General features: G+C 36.3%; 2 protein-coding genes across 6 annotated transcripts in view; both read right to left on the bottom strand.

Moving 5' to 3' along the window:
• The window catches only part of LOC6634140 (uncharacterized), a 126,983-nt gene that overhangs the window by 36,089 nt on the left and 66,841 nt on the right, over positions 1 to 24,053 (bottom strand). For 2 of the 5 annotated variants that reach the window (XM_015169776.3, XM_070208756.1), the window contains exon 1: positions 14,900 to 15,520. The exons of 2 other annotated variants lie outside the window; for them this stretch is intronic. The gene's annotated coding sequence lies outside the window, so the exon portion shown is untranslated. Of the gene's footprint in view, positions 1 to 14,899; positions 15,523 to 24,053 lie in introns of those variants that run through there. One more of the 5 variants, XM_032433129.2, reaches the window with a different exon arrangement.
• LOC6634142 (uncharacterized) lies at positions 21,112 to 23,898 on the bottom strand. The gene has a single exon (XM_032433137.2). It carries the CDS (start codon positions 21,778 to 21,780, stop codon positions 21,517 to 21,519), a length of 264 nt encoding a protein of 87 aa, XP_032289028.1. The 5' UTR covers positions 21,781 to 23,898; the 3' UTR covers positions 21,112 to 21,516.

Genomic DNA, 24,053 nt, shown 5'->3' with positions numbered 1-24,053 from the left:
CTGTGCAATATGCATGCGCACACATGCGAGCAGGCATCGCCCGGGCAGGGACCTGCCATTGCCTGCCGTCAAAGCAAGCACACGCCCACGCACATACACACACACACACATGCACACACACACAAGTGGCCGCTGTGGCACGTAAAGTTGTCTATGCAGCAGCAGCCTCGGCATTTGGCTGCGTCGGCTTTATCATTGGTGTGCGCTTTGTTAGGATTGAAATTAAAGTTTAAATTTATTTTCAGTTGACTTTTGTGGCGTGGCCAGCCTCCTGTTTGTTCCGACTTGCTGTGTGCCATGAAATGTTGCACATATCACACATAGCGTCCCATTGAGTCAGCGTCTCAAAAAGTTGCCATGTGATTGCTAATTAAGCGTGCACTTAACAAAACAAAACAGAATACTTTGTTTTTCTTTTTCTATTCTTTATGTAAGTACATGCTGTTTTACTGATTGTATGATAAATCTTAACAACAGTATGCAAAACCCACAGATTATTGACTTCCCCTGTGACTGTTTCCATACATTCTCTGTCTATCTGTCTCTTTTTCAATATTTCAATATTCGTTTGCTGCTGAAAAGATAGACACATATTGAGTTCACATTGACAGCACTCGAGGGCGTTGAAATTTTTCAGAATTTAGTACAAAACAATTTCAAAGTTATTGCCATGCAAATTTGTCAATAGAAAAGACACACACATATACACACAAACGCTATGGAATTGACAGACTGTGAGGTATATGTATATGCCTTTGCTGGCTTTTTGGTATAGTAAGCCGGAAATGTTCATAACCAGGCAGAACCGGAAATATTATTGATTATCGTAACGTTAAACGTTTATTTTTTCTTTTTATACTGTTATTATTATTATATCATTGCCATTTATTATGAGCATTTAATTTTTTTTTTCGTTGCTGGCACACACTAGAAAACATATCAATTTGATAGCAAACTATTTGCTGGCACTTCCCCCGACCGCCACCCACTTTGAGGGCCATTTTGGTATTTTTGGCAAGAAGCCGTTTGATTTCTTATGTAAGTGGAGCAAGTGGCAAAACGCAGCTCTCTGCTGTTGGTGTTATTATTGCCGCTGCCTTAATAAGCATCTATCTGCACCGCGTCTGCTTTTCCGCTGCCGATGTCGGCCCCTATTTCAGCCGCTTGGCTGGCTGTCTACTTCCGTTTCCGTTCGGGTTTTTCTATTTTTTTCCTCCGTCGTCGCCGTCGTCGTCGTCAATACTTGAGGCAGTCAGTTAGTTGGCAAAGGGCGCATATTGCAGTTCGGCGGCTGCTGTCATTCATAATTTTTCAATTTTCATTTCAAATTTCGGCACATTTTTAATTAAAGTGTTAGCCAAGCAACCGACTAACAGACTGGCATAAATAGCTAGTAGTTTTGACTCGTCGTACAGCATAGCCTTTCAATTTTACTCGGCTTTGCATGCCACTGACACTGCGCGTAGAAGAATAATTGCCATATGCCAGTTCAACAGTAGTTTATGAAACTTTAAATAAAGTTTTTTGGATTTTACTGTTTCATCAAATATATTTTTACAAAATATTTTCGCTTTATAAAATAGTAAAGTAAAGTTCATTTTTATACAAATTGTGCAGCGATTATTTTCTCCAAATCTTTATAATAAAAACGAATATTTATGGGTCTAACAAACGCTATTGTGAAAATATATTTTCTTTTCCCATTTGGTAAATAATATAAAATACCCGGTAAAATTATTTCCGAAAGCAGGCTCTTCATTTAAAAGCGATTTCTTAACACATAATATCGAAATATTGATTACCATATGGCGTATACATAATATCATTTGGCATCACTTCTGTTTAATTGAAGCCGTTAAGGCTCCTGGAATGTTGGAATGTTGCGTTGAATGGGCGTCAGATTAAGACAAAGCACCTATGCCATGGCCAGCATAGGGCCATAGGCTAGAGGCAACAGGCAGCCCAGGCAAATATCACAGAAAAGCAACAACCACAACAGAGGCAACAACAAAAAGACACACATAAATTAAAACACTACGAAACAAGAACAGCCACTGGTGGCGTGAGTAAAATGGCCCCAGTCACTGTCCCCAATTCCATGCTCACTCCCCGGCTGTGCCACGCCCCCAAAAGGCGGCATGTTGTCCATTTGAAGCCAGTTTAAGCGCACATTGGGCTCACTGCAAAATGGCATAAAGAACGCCATGAAGCGACTGTGTTTATTGCCTTTTATGTGCTGCCCTAATGGCTACATTTGGCGCCCCAACATGGGGCAGCTGGCTTCGCTATTTGCAACTGAAATACAATTGCAGTGCTCTTGTGGCCCAGTCACAGTTACAGTTGCAGTCACAGTTGATCGCAATAGACAACAATTTCGAGTACTGCTCAAAAGTATAAGTATATAAAACAAATGGCAAAATTATATTTAATTTAAAATTCGTTGTTTAATTTGAAAATAACTTTACCGATAATACTTTCGCGTAACCTACTCGTATCTCTACTCCATTTGCCTCTCTAATCGATTATATAAGAAGAAAAATGCAAATGGCACACAGTTATAATGGAAAGTCCTTTATGTATACAAATGATTGTCCAACGGCCATAAAGTACGCGCTCTATGCCCGCCTGCACAGGTTTTTTTTATTCTCCTTTAACTGCGAAACATTTGCACTTGACTTCGGATCCGTAACCCCCTGCCTTACGGGCACTTGAACCACAGTCTCACAATTGTGCTCTTTGTTGTGTGGGTGTCTGAAACGGACTCGGAATTTATTTTGCATCCTTTTGCATTCAGAAAAAAATTTCGCAATTTATTTTGCTTTGTGTATTGAGGTCAGTTTTGTTGGAGCCTTCGTTTTGTTGACCAATAAAAAATGAGGTTAGTTTTGTTTAGACAGGCATGACCCAAAGGCAAAACACAATCGAAGTGGCAGATAAAGTATTATGTATAACCGTATTTGGGAAGGAGGTAAAAGAAATACAATGGGCTGGCTCAAGCCTCGCACACGGGTCAGCATAAAAATGATTGACATATTGACACACTTGGCACTTGATTTTTTTTCTTCGGTTACCCTTAATGTCTTGGACCCCAGAGTCAAGCTCTACTTGTAGGTGCATCTTCATGATGATATTCAGCGTAATTAATAGCGAACAAAACTTGTTGATTGAATGTCGTCCAAATCAGTGGCAACTAGTTAAACGTTACTACTGCCCAAAACCACCCCTTAAGTGGCATGCGACATGATAGTGCCACAACGTGTACACAGGGACCGACAGGTGTCAGACGAGGTAAAGAACAATCCATAACTATACAAATAAATTGCTGTGTAAATACGACAAGCAACAAAAAAACTGAGCCACGTCAATGTCACTTTTATCTACTACACAGCGTGTCCTGTGTCCATACCCGAACACCCCCCTCCAATGCACCCATCAACACATTGACAATGCTAACTGCCAGTCAAAGTCAGCAAGGCAGCCAGGTGAAAATCAGAAAAGCAACGCGTTATGCAAATGTTAAATGGCAAATGTTAAATGGGAAATTCTATCTTGTTGACGCTTTTCTGTGCATGTTGACCCAACCCTTCCTACGTACCGCTGCCACCAAGCAGCTCCGATCAAAACAAGATACAGGTAAATACATATATAGGGCACACATACAAATGTATTTATGCTTCAATTGGAACCAAGCAAAGCCAATTGAATAAAGGATTTGCTTTTGGGTTTGTTGAAGCCTGTCAATCGTTCTTGATTTGAATAAAACACCTGCGTTTTAAGAAGCTCTTTTTAAAAATATTTATGAAATCTGGTTGCCTTAGGTTTATTTTTGTTTTATCGAGTGCAAGCTTGTTGCCCGAGCATTTCAACATATTAATATTGTCGTTACCCAAATTTGTGTTTTTATACCCTGAGCCCATTGAAAATGAGTAAAAAGGGTATATTGTATTTGTGCAAAATGCAAATGTATGTAACAGCCAGAAGGAAGCATCTCCGACCCCTATAAAGTATATATTATATCATATATCAATAGCCGAGTCGATCTAGCCATGTCCGTCTGTCTGTCCATCCGTATGTATGAACGCAAGGATCTCAGAGCCTATAAGAGCTAGAAGCTTGAAATTTTAAATGTAGGTCCTCTTAGTCCATGCGCAGATCGATAACTTACTCCGCTTCCAAGCAATCCGGGGAAAGTTTTTTTTTCTGGTGTGCCTGTTGAGTAGATTCGACAGCAAGTAATGCGGTCAGTTGCGAGTTTGAACCCTGCCAAGGGAACTTTTTTTAAATTTATTTGGTGTTGCAATAAGAGAGTTCAGGGTATTCCCTAGTCGGGAGCTCCCGACTAAAACCTCTTACTTGTTTATATTTGTATACCCCAAACCTGAACACTGTGGTGCCCTGTCGTTGCCTTCGTGTTTTAAATTGGGATCCTCGTGTGCGGTTACAGCCATACTCCAGTAGACTTCTAATGATTATTCTTTAATTAACCGTTGAGCCATTTTTGGTGTAACATTTATGCATAAGTCAATAACGGATGAAAATTACCCTTCTAGCTTGAGTAACCAATAAAACTTTTTTCCATCCCTACTAGACCAACACGTAAGTATACACCTTTATCGCTTTTAACTAACTAATGCATAAGCCGCTCAAGGTTGTCTGTGATGATTATAACAAGCATTGAAGAGTATTCTTCACTTCCTGTCTTGCTCTGAGCTATTTTAAACTATGTATTTAGTAGTAGTAAGTAGTACATAGTCTTAATTTGTATTCGCTTTTGTACTTAGCGACTCGTGTCCTACGTTGCTCGACTGTGCCCGGTCAGTTGGGTTGGAGGTGGGAGATTGCATCGAGGTTAGCGCAAAAAAATTAATTCTATCCTTTGCAAAACTTGAGACTTGAGATTGTTATCAGGATCTTAACTATATAATAATTTAAAAATAAAAATTATAAAGATATGAAATTTACGTAAAATTAAATATAATATTTATTTGTTAAATATTAACGAATAATCAGCTATTAGAGTTAAATATAAAAACTAACAGAAATATGAAATACTAGCGGGTATAACCCGGCCTTACCCGAGGAACGTATGTTATAAAATCAATGTTCTCGAATAGATTCGAAAATGATTTTTAAACTGATCGGATGGTAAACAAAAAACTTTCATACTAGCGTTCTCTGACAATTAGGTATTCAATTTATACTTATGTAGAATTTTGCAAATGAGTTTGAAGCAAACACCCCACAAATTAATTTGAACAAAGATCATTAAAAATAAGTAAAATAACTTTCATAAAACAGTTTTTCGCCGCTTTACCGCTGTTGCGGGTGGAATTTCCCAATTAGGTAAAACACTTATACATTAAGTTCTTATGTTGAGCTTTGAACATGAGTTTTAAGCAAATAAAACTACATAAACAAACTCACCCTAATCAGTGACATTTAAGATAGAGCATACTAGATACACGGATATTAGATTGGATATAAGGTATGTACGTAAAAATATACCTTAATTCAAAGACAAGCAACAAAAGTCCTTTATTATCAAAAAGTGTTCACAATACGTTTTCTTCCCACAAGATGTTTTCTTACATCCAAATGTAAACTAATGTTTTACAATTTTCAAAATGTTTTCTTCAGTATAAAAATATATATTTAATAAAAAATTGAAATAAAACTTATTAAACTTACACAATTTATAAAGCTTTGACAGTCCGCGTCTCATTGTACAAGAACCTATGTATGTAAAATATTTAAGAAAAATAAAATTTATATAAAAAATATAAAAGTTAGCAAAAATTAAGATAAAATTTAAATGCACTTAAAATTAAAAATGTATTCGGTACAAATATTAAAAGAAAATTGAGAATAATAAAGGCGATAATAATAATAATAATAGTCATAGTAATAATAATTATAATAAAAATAATAATAATAAAAATAATAAAATTAATAATAATAATAATTAAAATAAAAATAATAAAATAATAATAATAATAACAAAATAGCAAACATGCGACACGTATACATTTTAAAATATATTTTCTTTGCTTTGAACGTCATGCTAAAATGCCTTTGATCATCCTACTATAATTTCAAGGCAATCGCTTATTAATTAAAAATATTTTAATAATTAATATAAATAATTAATTAAAATTCACATTGAAGAAAATACAACATTTTAATTTTACTGGACATAGGTCGCCTTGAAGAAATCATTTGCCAACCATCAAATATGATAGCACATAAGCAGTCCTCTAGTCAATTTGTCAGCTCTTAAATAATGCAAGCTCATGGACCAGACATCTCTCCAGACGAAATACTTGAATCTAAAACTCGACCTCAAAAAGGTAACTGCAGATGTATGCGATTTGTATCAATGAGTGCACTTGTTGTGGTTATTGTTTATGCTGATTTCGAGATTTGTGTGTGTGTGTCAGAGAGTGCAAATGAAGTGTGACTTAAGTGCTATCGGCGTCATTGCCAATGGGTTGACAGATGAGTGCAGGCTGTCAAAATGCCGCATGGCACTGTCCACGACATGCCACCCACATAAGTCTCGACAGGGCACATAACCCAATTAGTTGAAGACCAATCACGCCATATGCCTGTTCATTTTTGGGATTAGTCAGCGACATGGCCAACCGTTTATGAGGGAGGGAATAGGTCGAATGCGGAGGGGCAGATGCCGCATTTGTATTTGCATTTGCGTCACGTGCAACATTTTTTAATTATTTTTTACTTTATAAAAACACAGAATTTGCATATTTTAAATGCAAGCGACAAATGCAAAATGCATAAGATAAAACACAAAAGCATTGCGTATGCAAATGAACAAGTTCAAGACAAAAAGAATAAAATTAAAAAAATAAATAAAATAAAAACAAAAAATATATAAAAAAATGACCCTGGCAGTGTTGGAGGGCACGACACACACTTAAGCCTGAGGCTGCAGCCTCCAATTGAGAAGAAAAATTGGAAATAAGACACCAACTAAGAGATACCCAGTTGAACTTAAAAACTAAACCGTTTTATTTTCAGCAGGGAGGATGTTAACCCAAATTTTTATCGGGTAAAAATAACACATATTCCAAATTAATTAATTAAGTGATTTCTGATTGAAAAACTGGTAATTAAAGAACTGTAATATTTGCACTAAAATTACGCAACTGTCTTCAGGCATTTTAATGCCTACAGGGTATACATGAAAGAAAAGAACCTTTAAGTACAAGCGTAGCTTGTTTGCTTCCTGACACACAACAACAGCTGCCATACACACACACACACTCACACACAGTGTCAGCAGCTTGAGTGTGTATGGGCTGCGCTCACAAGTGGGCTACAAACGACTTTTGAAAAGGAAAGGGCCCTGCCCCTGGTAAGGCTGGTGCGGGGCAATGAAAACAAAGCAACACTTAAAAGTTAAAGCCAACGCAAGGCGTTTCGCAAAGGCGGTTAAGGGAAGGAGGGTTTTTTGGTCCCATATTGACAAAAGCAACGCTTAGCCGTAGCTTAGAGTCTACGTTCTGCAAATTAGGTGCTTAGTCATTTAGTTGGGATTTAAAAACTTTTCTTGGGAAGCTATAGTAAAATCTCTTTAACGTAAATGCTATGATGATTGTCAAATAAAAAGTATGGACGGGACTGTTTCTTCCATAGAGCCAATGTCATAAAGTAACCATTCATTCTTATAATAATAATAACATCTTGCCGAAAACTAATTCTTTGCAAATACCTATGCTTGCACGGTAAGTTTCTCTGTGCAGAGCTTCTCTAGTTTCTTACAAAAGCATTTTTTTTTTTTTTTTTTTGCATAAATTGGAGTACATTGCCTGTACATTCGCTAGCAGTTATTCAGTTTCAAATGCTTACTGCTTTTGTCTTAGGCCACAACGTCTCCAACCCTTTTGTTGAGAGCAAGGGACTTAAATGCAAATACAAGTTAATAAATGACAGGCCTATCTCTGCACATCTCCGCGCAAACTGAGGCCATAAACAACCCGAATACGGAATGAAAGGAGGCCAATATGCTGACTGAGTCTGAGATTGTGACTAAAACTCAGGCTGATTCATTAAAAAACATTTGCCAACCCTCGGCTTACGGATCCAATGTCGATAAGCGTAAATTTGCCAAATACAAATAATCTTTTTGTTTGCCTAAGGGATGTGGGATTGGGGTTGAGTAGATGCCCCAATCCGAGCCGAGATTAAAATCTCCACAAACAAAATGCAAAACCTGATAAATATGCCAGCTTTCAAATCTAACGAGCCGCTACAAATTTACATTTGCAGCTAAAAGCCATTTTTTTTATTCCTCATATGCGAAAAAAAATCAAGAAGAAGCGTAAAATCAACTAACTGGGACCGTAAACCTAGTTGAGTGCTGCCAACTTGTTACGGCGCATAGATTTTTATGACCCCATTGCAAGAATCTTAACATTGGCCGCCACATCCTGGGCGGGGGCAGAGCGAAGGCATTTCTGTCCGGGCTCCATTGCATTTCAAGTTGTGCAAAGTTTTTAAGTGCTGCACATTGCCTGATTGGCTGCCAGTGCCTGTGATTTAAGCTAATTGCCTTTATGGATAAACAGAGCAAGAGGGAAAGCGAGAGAGAGAGGGAGAGAGATATAGGGAAGAGAGCGAACTACTTGAGAACAGTAGTCAGTAGAGAAAGAGCTACTCTTCGAGCACTTTTCTCTTGCACATGACTAAAATTTAAGTATTAGAAAAAAAAATTGTTATAAATTAATAAATTTAAATGGGTTGTATTATGAAACTGTCAATTTATAAACAAGTTGAAAATATTAAACAATGTAACGACACTAGTTTGTAGTGAAATGTGTAACGCATAGAAGGAAACATCTAAGACCCCATAAAGTTTCTACATTCTTATCAGTATCAAGAGCCAAGTTGATATAACCATGTCCGTCTGTCTGTTTCTATGCGAACTAGTCTCTCAGTAGCAAAGCTATCTTTATGAAACAGAAGTCCCTCTTTCTGTTGCGCGCAGTACATATGTTGGCTTCAACTGGATCGCACCACTATATTATATAGCTGCCATACGAACGATCGGTCGAAAATTAAGTTGTAGTATGGAAAACTTTTTTGGCATTCAAGATATTTTGATTAAACATGGCATTCAAAGATTTCAGTATGCTTCCTTCATTTTTGCAAAATCTTATTTACATCGGACTACTATATCATATATATGCGCCACAGGAACGATCAGTCGAAAACTAGGTTTTTGATTAAAAACGTTTTTTTGTTTATCAAGATGTCTTGATCAAACTTGACATTAACTATTTACACTGTGCTTCTTAGATACATGCAAAACACTATGAGCATTATGAAAATGGTGGGTCTGCAAGGGTATTATTTCTTCGGCGTGCTGAAGATAGCCTTTCTATCTCATTATTATTTGAACTTAATCTCTAACCAATTTATTGGGCAGTCTTTTGCAATGCCAAATATAATTAGCATGCCCGCAAAAAATGCTAAGATCCATCTGTCAAGCCCAAGGGCACAAATAGTTGAAAGTAGAAAGCGATATACGGAAACGAGAAATGACTAAATCTAATAAGTTAGCTGGCAGAAACGTAAAAGGCAAACAAACTGCGTCACATTTATCTTAGCCGAAAAATGTCTGCCATATTTCATTTTAAATGCAGCACCTGCAGCTCAGACAGGCTCCTGCCACAAAAAAAGCCTCGAAAAAGAAAAATATTTAAAAAGATAGGATGAATGGTAAAGGAGGCCAAACCGTCAGAGCGAATGCTGAAAACAAAATGTCAACGGCGGATAGTTGAGCAAGCAGAAAAAGAAAAACTTTCATATTCAACGAAATTCAAATACCCTTTGGTAGCTATAGTTAATTGAATGTCCAGTCTGTGACCATCATTTTCAATAAGCTTGAATATAATCTTTGTTTTGGCACGATAATAGCGTACAGCATTTTATATTTAAATAATGCTCGGTAACAAATGCATTGCTATCTGATGGCTTATAAAAAAAAATCATTTGTGCTGATACGTGTGCGGGGCATACGAGCGATCTACAAGGAAGGCGCGCACAGACTAAGACCAATCAGTGGGATCACGGGTACGTTAAGCCGACACGGGATGTTTAACTCTCGCGCTTATACGACTTTCACTGATCTACGTAATACATATGCATGCGTGACAACAGCAGTGGGGAAATCAATTATCTATAATGTCCACACTGTCTTACAGCACACTGATCCGTGCCATTACGCTATAGTCTTGCTTTTCCCTACATCCAAAATGTATTTCGGGATCTTAAATGGCATTTCCAGCACGATAATACCCCAATTCATACTGCCCATTTCAGTTAACACTTGGATTCAGAGCCAAAACATTGAAGTCCTTGAGTGGTCACCATATCGGAGGGGGCGCAATCCTGATGACCAAATTTTCGTTGCATTTTTTATATCCTGAACCCATTAAAAATGGGTAAAAGGGTATATTGTATTTGTGCAAAATCCAAATGTATGTAACAGGCAGAAGGAAGCACCTCCGACCCCATAAAGTATATATATTCTTGATCGGCATCAATAGTCAAGTCGATCTAGCCATGTCTGTCCGTCTGTCCGTCCGTCCGTATGTATGTATATATATATATTTATATAAGAGCTAGAGTTTTGAAAGATCTAGGTCCTCCTAGTGCCTGCGCAGATCGGGCTTGTTTCCGATAGTCGATAACTTACTCCGTTTCCAAGCAATCGGTAAAAATCGATATCGACATCCTGTTTTTTGAGCAATTTTGGTAAGTATTAAGAGCTAGAATCACCAAACATGATATTTTGCTTCTATAATATTACATATATATTAAATTCCTTTTATTTTATACCTATCGCCACCTCCCCTTTAACACCCCAGAGCTATAAATCAAGTTAATAACCCAACTTATATTGTCAACCAGTTTAAGTCACAATTTAGATACAATTATTGACTTTTTGAAAATACCCAAAAATACTATGCTACAATAAGATATACTGTAGAAAATTTCATTAAGATCGGTTAAAAAAAAAACTAAAGTTATATATAACTGCACAATTGGATGGGCAGCTAGCGAAACTTTAAGAATTTCTGTATACATGTACAGACACACACACATTGACATTTTTCTGTAATGCTATTTTAGTTCCTTTTTTATCGAAAGTACTTAATAATTGGCATGGCTCTTGAGTAGAGTCGACAACAAGTAATGCGGTCAGTTGCGAGTTCGAACCCTACCAAGGGAAACTTATTTTTTAATTTATTTGGGGTTGTAGTAAGAGGGTTCGGGGTTCGACTAGAGAATCATACTTGTTTTGTATAGTTTTACTTAAAAATTAATTAAAATATTATCACTAATGTTAGCAGAGCCATTGTTTTCTTATTTTATGAACAATTGATAAGATTCAAATGCATAAAATTGAGTTGATAATTTTGAGTTGATAGTTCAAATGGTTTTGACAATATCGCATTTACTAAAATGTAAAGGGGGCTCTAATCTGATGACAAAAAGTGTATGCACCGCACAAACATACCCGACTGTATTTACTCTGATGATTTTTGTAAAAAAAACCTATATTTGATATATTTCTATTCTACAGATTTACTCAATAAAAATTTTTTTAAAATGTCTTAATAAGTAACCTTTAAGAACTGAAAAATGTAGCAAAATAGACCTTCTACGATTCATGACAAATTCGTTATACTCTGAGTTCGAGTATAAGTCAACTGCCCGCAGTTGTAATCAACAACATAAGCATAAACTTAAGAGAGAGCGACAAGTATTTTACGCACACACACGCACACATACAAAAATCCCTGCCAGTTTTTTAATGTTTGCTTGCATCGCACCGGGTTGTAGGTGTGCCTACCGACAAAGATATAACTAATAACATTAAGTTGTTAGTAGGCGCATAATTTGAATTATGACCTCGTTCGTTGTCGCAGCCGGCGCGTCGATCTGATGGCCCCATGCAAATGCCAGCCCCACAATCGAGTCCTGTCCAGCTAGATATATCGCATGAGTTTGATTTGATTATTATTGTTGGCTACTTTGCACTATTTTGGCTGCTCGGCCATGTGGCTAAAACTGCATTTTGAAATATGATTCGCAAGCATGAAATGAGCAGAGAATCAAAACATCTGCCAACAAATTAAGTCGCAAAGGACGACTGACCAAGGGTTCCTGCCTAAAAAACGTTGATACTGCAAAAAAATGCGTCAGGGACAATTGGCATGCAGATAGATTTTAAGTAAGTATATGTTTGCTTACATTTATCTAATTAAATACACTGCAAAAGTATGATTAATTTTTTCCGATTTTAACTTAAAGCGCCGTACCGTAAAATGCAGAATGAAGAAAAACGCGAAACAGTGAACACATACTAAATTATTCGCTGAAATCCACTGAAGAGGCTACCAATGCTCAAGGGTATTTTAATTCAGTTTTTAATACAGCTGAAATTGTTTTAATAATTACATGTTCTCTTAAAAAAAAAAAAAAAAAAAAAAACAATTTCAAATGAAAGGGTTAAATTGAACGAGTTAATGAAAACATATTTTAAAATATTTTTTGTAATACCCAATCTTGCACAAATGATCTATCCATGGGTAAATAAGGAATTGAATGTATTTTGTTCATCGATTATAATACCTATCGATAAGACTGACTCAGTCAACTGTCCGTTTCATAATTCATATTTTTGGAGCACTGGTTAAACAAAAAAATCGGTAAATTTCAAACTTTAAATATTACCTCCATACCTCCAAAACATATATTTGGGGCATTCTTCATATTAATTTTCAAGGACTTATGCAATATCTCACTTACTCAAATTATATTTCAATGGCATTATATCATTTTCGCAGTGTTTGAAAATGCAGCTACACGTGCTTAAAGGTTGCCACGCTGCCAAAAAGGCCAAAGGTAAGTCAAGTTGGTGTCACACACACCTTACACATACCTGCCACTCGACCTATGCTCTACTCAACACTTAAAAACAGAATCGTGGGTAGCAGGGGTCGAAAAACATGTGCTGACACAAACAACAAGAGCCTAAACAAAGTTGTCTCAACAAATTCTGCAACACAACCTTCGCGTGAAAATATGGAGAAAACTTATGGCAAACCAAAATTTACCATTTGCATTTGTTGTTTTCCAATTTCTTTATTTTTTCAACTACTCCCCCCACTCCCTCCGCACCTTATAATTAAGTGACTGAAATTAGCGTAATTGCTTGTAAATGGGGGGTGGCATATCATATTACGTATACGCAATGTGCGGGTTGAGCTAGTTATAATTTGCAATTAATGCAGAGAAAAAAACTGAAATCGATGCAAGAATTTTATTCACGCTCTTTTGTGTGGGTAATTAACTTGTTGTAAGCCCAACTGACATCTCGCATATAGATCCATACACTTTAACTACTATATATGTATAATATATATAATCACTTTTCGCATTGGCCTGTGGCTGCCACAGTTGCGGCTGTCATTATCATTTTTCACGCTGTCTTGTTGTGAACTCTTGTTTTTGTTGTTCTTTCTTGGTTGCTGGGTGTTGTGGTTATTGTTTTTGTTTTTTTCTGTTGACATGCGGCAGCGTTAGCCGCCATCGCATTTATATAAAACATGTCCTTTCTAATATACATATATAGATATATTTCTTTTTGGTTGTTTGCTTTTGTTTTGCACGTTTTCAAATCCAGTTGCTTATTAGATGTATTTATTTATTTGTTATTTTGCATTAAAGCTGCTATATTTTAATATTTTTTAATATCGTCTTCATAATTTATTTAATATTAATTTATGTTTACATTTTTTATGACAATAAAGCTTTTATTTAAATTAACAAAATAAATAACGTTATTAGATAGATTTTATGATATCATACTTGTATTTGCAATGTTTATTTAATTTATTTTCAAATTTGTTTGGAATATTGGTTTATCAACTACTTACTTCTAGATATCTACGCCCCAAAAGCGCATTTAAGACCCTATACTTTTCGAACTTTGGTTTGAAAGATACTTCTAAAATAAACTAAAATAAAATTCTTTCTAGTTTGGTTTTTGGTTAAAAACATTGAAATGCCTTTAGCTTCTTTACGTCACCCTAGTTTGCCAAATTCAGGTCTCCAGTTTATACAACTATATCATTCTTATATCGTTATATACATAATGTATTGATGATTATATTAGTTAATAAATAAGTATTAAATGCATTCTACGAATTATTTTATTATTATTTATACGTCTTTAGCGTTTATAAATATTTATACATTTATATTTTTAGTTAGAAGCCTTAATATCTTATCGAGGAATTTTTTTATTTTTTAACTGAAGACTTTTTAATTGTCTTATTGTTATAAGATTCGATTTAATTTAATATTGTTATTTAAGTAATTTTTATTTTAATCAACCAATGAAGTGCTTGCAATTGGAATTCTCATTTGAATCTGTTATAACTTAATTATTTATATAAAATATATATGTGATAAATTCTTTCATATTTATGTTTTCTTTTATTTTTATATTGGTTATTTATGTGTGATAAATATTTTTTCATATCTAAATTTGATTTATAAATATCGCAAATTATTGTTTTCATAAAATGCATAAATGGATAAAAAAAACTTTATACATTTGTGGACTTTTTGTAATTGATTTAAAATGGACACATAAAAATCATTTTTGCATATTTCTTAATAACTATATATATTAATAATATATATAATTGTATTTTTATTGATTAAATGTCTTTGATTGTTGTTTACAGTTGTCATTGACCCGGAGGACAAAATAATATTTAACGTCGTTGTCTGACAAAATTGCAGGCAGTCGCTGTTGTTTTTGATTTTAAAATAAAATATATTAATCTGCTTGCCATACATTTGCACTGTAATTGAAGCATTATTATTCACTGGACTCGCATAGGCAGCCACACGAATTAATAACTAGATTTGTTGTTGTAAGGCGATGTTGTTGTTTTTATATTTTTTATTTATTTGATACACAAAACTATATTCTAAGGCATTAAAACTGAATTGCGGATTGGCGAATTGCACTTGGAATTGCACTGAATTGAACAACTTGTATTTCGTTTAATTTTTTTTTATCATTGCGTACGAGTAGAAAAACGTAGAAATTTATTGTTGCGATTTAAATATTTTTTAAGTATTTTGTTGTTGGGCAACGCGACGCGGCAGGCGAGCAAACGGAACCAGCCTCGGAACAACACTTCTTGTGCTTAGTCCTGCTGCTGCTGGTCCTGACGCCGCGGCGACAACGACGACAACAGCGAGACACGCGCGAGGTGCTACAACAAAAACACGACTGAGCCGTCCAACGGCCAGCAAAGAGTTACGAACACGAAATTGAAAGCGAAGCCGAGGTCGCAGTTGTCGTCGGCACAGGTTGAACGAAATTGAAAGCCGTTACACGAAGTGGGTCTCTCGGTCGCAGAGCAGTCGTTTTGCAATGCAGTAGCAGTTGAGCGCGCGCTTTGTTTACATATAACACACACCCACACATACATATTCACACCCACGCACAGTCGTCACTGTACCTGGTACCTAACGAGCGTTGAGCGCCTCGTTAAAAGCTCATGCAGGCTCTCTCAGTCGGCTGTGTGTGTGTGTGTGTGTGTGTGTGTGGGCGTTGCATGCGTGCGCGGTCTCTCACACACCCGTACTCTCTCTCTCTTTCTCTCTTTGTCCGATGAACAGCTGTTTGTGCTCTGCCCTAATTTGCTGGCATTGCTAAGGCCGTCTCTCTCCTAAAGCTTCAACTGCAATGAGCGCAATATATGTGTATGTGTGTGTGTCTGCATGTTATCCTAGCTGACATTGTAAACATGACCGAAATGCATGTTCCCAAAGGTGCGTACGTGTGTGTGCACGTGTGTGTGTGCTTGTGCGTGTAAGTGTGGGCGTAAAGCCGCATTTGAAGTGTCCAGCATCACATTCATTTGCATATTTGAGAATACTTTCGAGAGAGCGCAAGAGAGGAAGAAAATGGTTTTGGTCTCATGTGTAACGCAAAGATAAGTTCAACTTAATTAAAGTTTCAAAAAGGAACAAATCGCTGCATAAATTATGACAATTACAACGTAGGCTGCATATAGAACAACGTAACAGCCATGACTGAAAACGAAGGTAAAATCCATGTTCTTTGTCGCAGGCAGTACACCTGTCGAAGACGGATCTTTAGATCATATTGCAGTCTTCAAGGATCAATCCAACGAAAATATTTTGTCTTACAAAGTTGATCAATTAAGAGCTCCCATAGAGGTGTAAGTTTTCCCTCTAAAAAATTAGCTAACCAAATCTCTGCAAGGGTATTTAGTCTTCGATACCGTGAAAATAGATATTCTCTTATATTGTTTAAGTATTTATTGTTTTGTGTCCAATTCGATTTTGAGGGCTTGATTTCAAATTTTTGACATACTATGCTCTTGAGCTTTAATATGTCAATCTTGGATTGACTTGAATTTCATCAGTAATTCATGAAATAGCCTTGTTCTTGTGTCTGCCTTTTTACCTTTTTAAACTTTGTCCAGTCAGAAAGAGAAATCTTCCAGCCAGTCTAGGTCCTCCTCGGGCAGCAGTTGCTTTAAATATTTAACTTCCTCGTTGTATTCAGCCTGCAAGGTATTTATATTGTTGGAATATGGTGGATATGTTCGGGCTATTATGATTTCCCGTCTAGCAAGCTCTGCTATGCCGCGCTCATAGATAAAAACCTCGTGCTCCTCATAAGCCTCTTTTATAATACGATCAATCTCTAGTCCAGCGATTTCTTGATCACTTTGCTCTTTTGGGGGTTGCCTTTTTGTGTCATCTATCACCACATTGGCAGCTGGTGGTTCCGACAGGTCAACGTCACAGTAAAACATTGTAAAAAGTTTAACAAATGCAAGACTAAAGGACTAATGGATAATGCCACATATAAATCAAAGCATGCTCTGTTTTAATCAACCAGCTTGAGCCCGGAAAATATATTTTCTACTCCACTAAATGAGTCCTGAACCAAACCAAATGCCATGAAAAAGACAAACCTAAACATAACCCGAATTATCTATAAAAAGGAAGAAATAAAATAATCCAATTTCGAGACTAAAAAATTTTCTTATTTTTTAAAGTTAATTCTAAAAATTACAGAATTTGTATAAGTTTCATTTCTAGACGATATTATTTTAAAATTAAGCTAAGCTTAGCGCAAAATATAGATAAACTGTATATTATAATAATCAATTTCCCATTTTAGGGAACATAGGGAACAGCTGGGACAAGCAAAGGTTCGAACTAGGCACAGAAGGCGAGGAAGCGGCTCGAACTGTGAACTGAACTAGCAACAATTTCATTTCTATATATTTTTTATATATATTTTAAATTTTAAATAGCTATCAAAAAGAATTGTGTATTTTAGCCTCGGCTTCATTTAGGCACACCATCAAAAGTGTCTTTTTTGACTTTGCTAAACTGATCTATTTTATGCTGAGCTTCCAGAAACCATTGCTGCTTCTTGGACTCATGTTCGAGGGCCGCCTGCCTGATGATCTTAGAGATCTCCTGACCAGCCAACTGCTGTTCCTTGTCCATCGTTAGCAGTTGCTGCAGTGGCTTGTAGCTGCTGGTTACCTCCACATAGGCGGCGGGTTCAAGGCAATACCATAGGTTGGCCAGTTTGTTTAGGACAGGAAGAGCGAAGTTTTTTCTTTATAGCCTGATCGCGCAGTCAGCTGTCGCTGCTTATTGACTTGCAACTGAATTCAAAGCATTTCTCTTGATTCCATTGTGACCGTTTCCCCCCCTCGAAAAAGCAGTTGCTACGACTTAGTCATCTAACTTCCAGGCAAAACAAACAAATAATCCGATACGTATATTACAATATATATATATATATATTATAAACATTTGCTATAAACAGAAGCAAATGTGCCTCATCAACAAGTCGACTCTGTTCTCAACGCCAAACACACCCCGCACGCCCCTCTGGCGTCGTTCATTTCAATTTGTGTCAATTTTCAATAAACAATACATTATGCCCTACCAACACCCCCCCCCCCCCCCCCCTCCCTCACCAATACTAGACACGAACCGCTTAGGCCAAAATTCTTCGCATATATCTAAGACAGTTCATTAAAGGCTCAAGGGCTAATTTATGACTTCCCTGAGCGCTTTTCATCCCTTCTAAAGCTCTCATAACTTTATGCATTGGAAGCTCGTTGCTTTTGCTGAGCTTTCGACAAAAGCTCACCGGTTGCCGTCCTGACTAACTACGTTTAACGTGTCAAAAACTCGTTACTTTGCGCTGGCCCTAGGACAATGGGTCAGGCATTGAGCTAGGGTACTAAAGAATAAAATATAAATATACATTGAGTAATAAATAGAAAGAAAGGAAAAATCACGCTGGGCTTTTATTGCCACTTTGAAAATTAAGCAAGTTCCATTAGGTTGGTCTACGAACGCAAAATGAAACCCAAATATTAAGCTCATGTATCGTTGCCAAAAAGAGGGCAGATTTTGAATGAAAATAATAATATTGTTAAAAAAAAATTAATCATAGGAAGCAACAACAAATCACTTGCAAAACGTGTTTTCGTCTGTTTTAATCGGTGAAAAAAATTACTACTATGTTCGTTGCTGGTTTCTCTGTCATTCCTACAAGAATCAAATTCCCAAAAAATAATAAAAGGGTTACAGCGCACCAACAACAAATTTTAACGTCACATTTTAAAGAATTTTATTTCTGGTGTCTTGCCTAGTATATATTCCTACCTTTTTATACCCTGAACCCATTAAAAATGGGTATAAGGGTATATTGTATTTGTGCAAAGCCCAAATGTATGTAACAGACAGAAGGAAGCATCTGCGACCCCATAAAGTACATATATTCTTGATCAGCATCAACACCCGAGTCGATTTAGCCATGTCCGTCTGTCTGTCTGTCCGTCTGTCCGTCTGTCCGTATGTATGAACGCAAGGATCTCAGAACCTATAAGAGCTAGAGACAAGGCAAATACTGCTTAGCAAGGCTTTATTCGCAGCGATCATCAGCCAGATAGGGCACGACTGTGGCTACTACGCTTTGATTTCCTACCTACCCAAATATATGGCCGATGTTCTTCAGTTTTCCATTCGCACAACCGGCATCGTGTCCACTTTCCCCTTTATCGCGATGTAGGTCAGCTCGCTTATTTCTGGATTAATGGCCGATTGGCTAATTCGTACAGGGAAAATGTCCATAAATTCAGAAAGGCAGAAGGAAGCATTTCCGACCCCATAAAGTATATATATTCTTGATCAGCATCAGTAGCCGAGTCGATCTAGCCATGTCCGTCTGTCTGTCCGTCTGTCCGTATGTATGAACGCAAGGATCTCATAACCTAGGAGGGTGCTCCTAGGGCCCGCGCGAGTTTGTTTCCGATAATCGATAACTCACTCTGTTTCCAAGGAATCGATAAAAATTGATATCGAATTCCTGTTGTTTGGGCAATTTTTGTAAATAATAAGAGCTAGAATCACCAAACTTGACATATAGCTCCTAAAATAGAATATATATATGCATTTGATGTTGGAAGAAGAGGGTTCAGGGTATACCCTGGTCGGAAGCTCCCGACTCGTACCTCTTACTTGCTTATTTACATTTAAATAAAATCTTTATGGGTTCTTTTATAGTTATTCAGTTAATGAAAAATTTAATAATTTTCTATACGCACATAATAAGCCTTAGGATGTGACGGCATATAAAGTATTATTTTTCTCTTAGTGGTCTTTGGTTATTTTGAGAAAGTAAGCTGAAGGCTGAAGGAAAATAAGGAATTATAGGTTTAGAAACAACAACAATGAGCTAAAATAGTTCATAAGGATAGAACTGAATTTATTGTGCTTTATGTTATGAAGATTTCTTTAAATGGGCAAATGGGCAACAGTAGAAGGAGCTACAGACAGCCGGGTATTGTATTTGCGATTTGTGTTCGCAACCTCTGTATCTTCCATAAACTATTTTGAAAAATAGCTTTTGATCCAAAAGACCTCTCTGCCTAATTATTACTCAATGGCGTTATCCAAGAAAATTGGAATTCAGTCTGGATATTTGGAATATAGACACTCTTGAATCTCATCTTTAAGCTCTAAAGCTCTTACACAAATCCAAAATTAAATCCAAAAGTTATTTGATTTTACAAAATTTCAAAGTGTTGGGCGTACGGCCACGAGAAGATGAAAATCTGCCAATTGGAGGCTCTTTTCATAAAAATGTGATTCATAATAGAACATGCTTTAACGTGTTAATATAATATTTAAATATGTTTAGATATTGATAAATTCTTTCAGGAAAAGGTGCAAGATCACGCCTTATGGCTTTTTGGAGGTTTGATTTTAGATATCTTACTGGAAATAAGTAAATAAACTTGAACGTTTTTTGAAGACGTTATAAGTGTATTTATTTGCCGGAACCATCAAAAACCTGGCAAATATGATTTCTGCTTAAATGCGAGTGAATTAAATAAAGAAGCAAGATTGATATAAGTATATTGAGCTAATCAAGGCTAAAGTTCTTATTGATTGGTAAACATCGTATCAGTCAGTCAACCAGGTGGGCTGGCGTTTATTTCCTCACTAATTTACACTACTAAATAAATGATGGTTTGTTTTCATTGCTATACACTATCATTAAAAATTCAGTTTAGGCGTGACGGAGACCAAAATAATAACGAACGTTGGTATTTACTGTGGCAAGTGTAATAAAACCAAAACGCTGCTATAATCAAACGATATTAAATTGCCTTAAGGTTTATCGCGAGCAAATCACGAATAACACAAATCAATTATTCAATTGGTCAATCAAACACTTTGACAATATATATTTGAGCAACATCAATTGAACAAACAGGATTGGTAGAAAAATCAATGAAATTCTATTTAAGAGCCTTAATCAAATATACGAACAAATATTTAATATTTGCAACAATAAAATGTATATATATATATATAGTGAGATATATATACATATATATATATACATATTCAACGAACTGTATGGATATAAATATACATTAAAGTATATTAAAAATAATAAAGTTTCATATTATTGTTTGAATAATATTATCTGTACATTACTTTCCAGTTAAACAATAACACTTATTTTTTTTAGCTTTAGAAAGCTTATCGGTTATTTTTCAGACTCTAATAGGGAAAACTACCATACGCAAAAGAAAATCCTGACCAGCAGCAACAGAAAAAATGAAAAAGTAAGAAAAACAGTAGGAAAACGAAATATGGTAAAAACAACAACAATTCAAGTCTGTGTACAATAAGCCGCATAAAGTTGGCGCCAGTCAAAAAAAAAAATAAGGGAAACGCAAAAGAAATGCGAATAATGAAAAGGAAAACTAGATAAACAGGCGCATGAGTGGGTAAAGGAATTTCTTTCGGGGCTGTTTGGAAATAAGTTGTGTAGCCAGAACTGAATTTGTTCAAATGCAGCAATTGTTGGCAAATGTTTCATTTTCTTTTTGTCACGTCTATGCGATTGCAATTGTGACTGCAACTTGTTGAACTTACTTTTGCATTGGTGCCGTCGCCGACCTGCAGCTCCAGCTGAGGCATGGACGTGGCCAGTTGCTGCAGCTGCGGCTGATCCGTTTCTCTGTTGTAGTAGTCCGCCAGGCTAGGCACCAGCAGCACGCCCACCTTATTGCGCGCCACCTGCTGATGCGTGCGTCGATGGCGCGCCGGCAGCATCATGCGATGCGCCACCAAAGCCATGCTTGCCAGACAAAACAGACACAGTCACACGCCAATCGAAAAGGAAATTTAAGCAAACCAATAACCGACCGCGTGATTGGCCGCTGTTGTGATCGCAGAAAACTCTCGCCGCCAACTGAAAAGCGTCGCGGCGGAAAATTAAACAGGCGACAGCGAAACGCACCGGAAAAGCCAGTCCAAAAAGCAAAATGTCCATGTAGATGCCAATTCGCTCTACCACACACATGCACACGCGCTCACTATCTCTCACGCTCTTCTGCGCTGTGTATGTTGTGTATGTATTTATTTGTGTTTGTATGCGAACTACGCGCTACATGTTTGATAAGCCTGTTGTTGTTGTTGTTTTAACGTTAATATTAATGTCCGACGCGACTGTCTGCCAGCTGTGTCTGTGCCTCTGTGTCTGTGTGTGTGTGTGTGTCTCTCTCTCTTTCTGAGTGTGTGTATGTGCTTATATGTCGGCGACATTGTGTATGTATTAGTTTTACCAAAACGTTCGCATTTCATAAAAAAGCACAACAACGAAAAACAAATAAAAATGCTTGTCAAAAGTGCCGACTAACAGATTCCCTGTACCTAGAACAAACAAGTTGCAAGCCAAAGCAATAAAAAATGTATTCCTTAATAAGTTTTATTGTGAATTATCTGATTGTTAGGAAATTTTGATATATGATTAGATAGCTCTTTATATAGACACGGACGTAGGAGCGCGGAAGCTGAAATTTTCTCTGTAATTACCTTACGTAATGAAGGTGCACGTTACTACAAGGTTTCGGAAAATTTCAGCCGCGTGTGTGGAGGAAACTTTTTCGTTTACCTTCTGATCGCCTTCAAACTCATTTTCACAAATTTTTGCTCAAATTCATTTGAAGGGTGTTTCGTCTCCTTAGTGGAAATTAGGCGTCAAAGATTTGGTCAATCAATTTGGTGGGTGAATCAATGTGAAAAATCATTTGATAGGTACTTTACGCTTTTCGCAGAGTCCAAGCTTCCTCGGTAGAAATGCGATTCAAAGATTTTGTGTGCCAAGTAATAAGTTTTGTCCGATTTGCATCAAACTTATTTTCCACCTACAACAGTGGTAAATTAGGAAAAACGATTGTATGCAAGTTTTACTTTGCCATTTGATTGGCTTTAAAATCGTTTTTAAAGATATTTATAAATTTATTTAATACGTTCTTAGATGGCAAATACGAGTCAAACTAGAGTTTATTTTTCAGCTTCAAGAACCAGGAACCAATATACCCTTTTTGGGCAAATTTCAACGAATAGAGGGCAAGAAAAACACCCGCACATAAACGTAAAACAAAACAAATATAACATCCGCTGTTAAAATAAAATTATGAAACACAAAAATGACAGAAGCTAGAGCAATGTAGAACACATTTACAGCAAAGATGCGACTTGAAGGTGCCTTATTAAATATAAAATACTTGCATATAATGACATAGACATTTTAACGTGCTTGCGAACTGAATAATATGTATGTATACACACACATTTATTTGATTTTGATTATCCGCAACACTTTAAATAAATCTTTGGGAGTAAGTTTATCGTAGGAATAAGTTATAGAGGGGGATTTTGCATAAACATTTAAACTCTTATTTATTAATTCCTTTATATTTCACCAAGGATACTGAATTTCCGAATGAGTGTTAAACACGACTCAACTAAATTATCACTTAGATCTTTAAAGCCGGTTCAAAGCCGATCAGATAAAGAACAAAAATAGTCCTTATATAGACATTTAATCAAATTTTACATGCTTGTGTATCGAACTTTCAGCCCTTTCCACAACAACATGCATCAAATAACTGATGAACATCATGAATGCATAAATCTGGAAAGCTATTTTTTTGCAATCTGTGAAGCGATTACTTTGTTGGACATTAACTATATCGCGAAAGCGCGAATTCACGAAATCAAAAAGACTAAGATAAAAAATCATTGGGTGAATTTTCCGGAACTCTTAATAATATATTTTTAAGAAAACTTAATGAAAAACTTTCAGTACGCGACAAGGAATACGATAAAAGTTCTATTAATTGCGCAAGAGTACATGAGGTCCGTTGATAGTTTTACGATTGTCATCGCAGGCAAAAAGTAGTATTTTAGATTTAGATTAGATTTAAAATACTATAAATAAGTTTATGTTTTATTTGTAGTCAATATTTTAAAATGATGATCACGATAAATATCGATTGGGTTAAAATTCGAAAAAAGCGTAACCGAACAGTTGAAAATGAAAATAATTACTTAAAAATTTTACG

This window comes from Drosophila virilis, chromosome 4, assembly GCF_030788295.1.
Source record: "Drosophila virilis strain 15010-1051.87 chromosome 4, Dvir_AGI_RSII-ME, whole genome shotgun sequence".
NCBI lineage: Eukaryota > Metazoa > Arthropoda > Insecta > Diptera > Drosophilidae > Drosophila > Drosophila virilis.
Note: the sequence above shows the minus strand (reverse complement) of the source record. Positions and strands in the feature narration are given on the sequence as shown.

Bases quoted from the DNA above. Each gene is read 5' to 3' on its own strand.
- LOC6634142 (XM_032433137.2), bottom strand. From the start codon at position 21,780: ATGGCTTTGGTGGCGCATCGCATGATGCTGCCGGCGCGCCATCGACGC.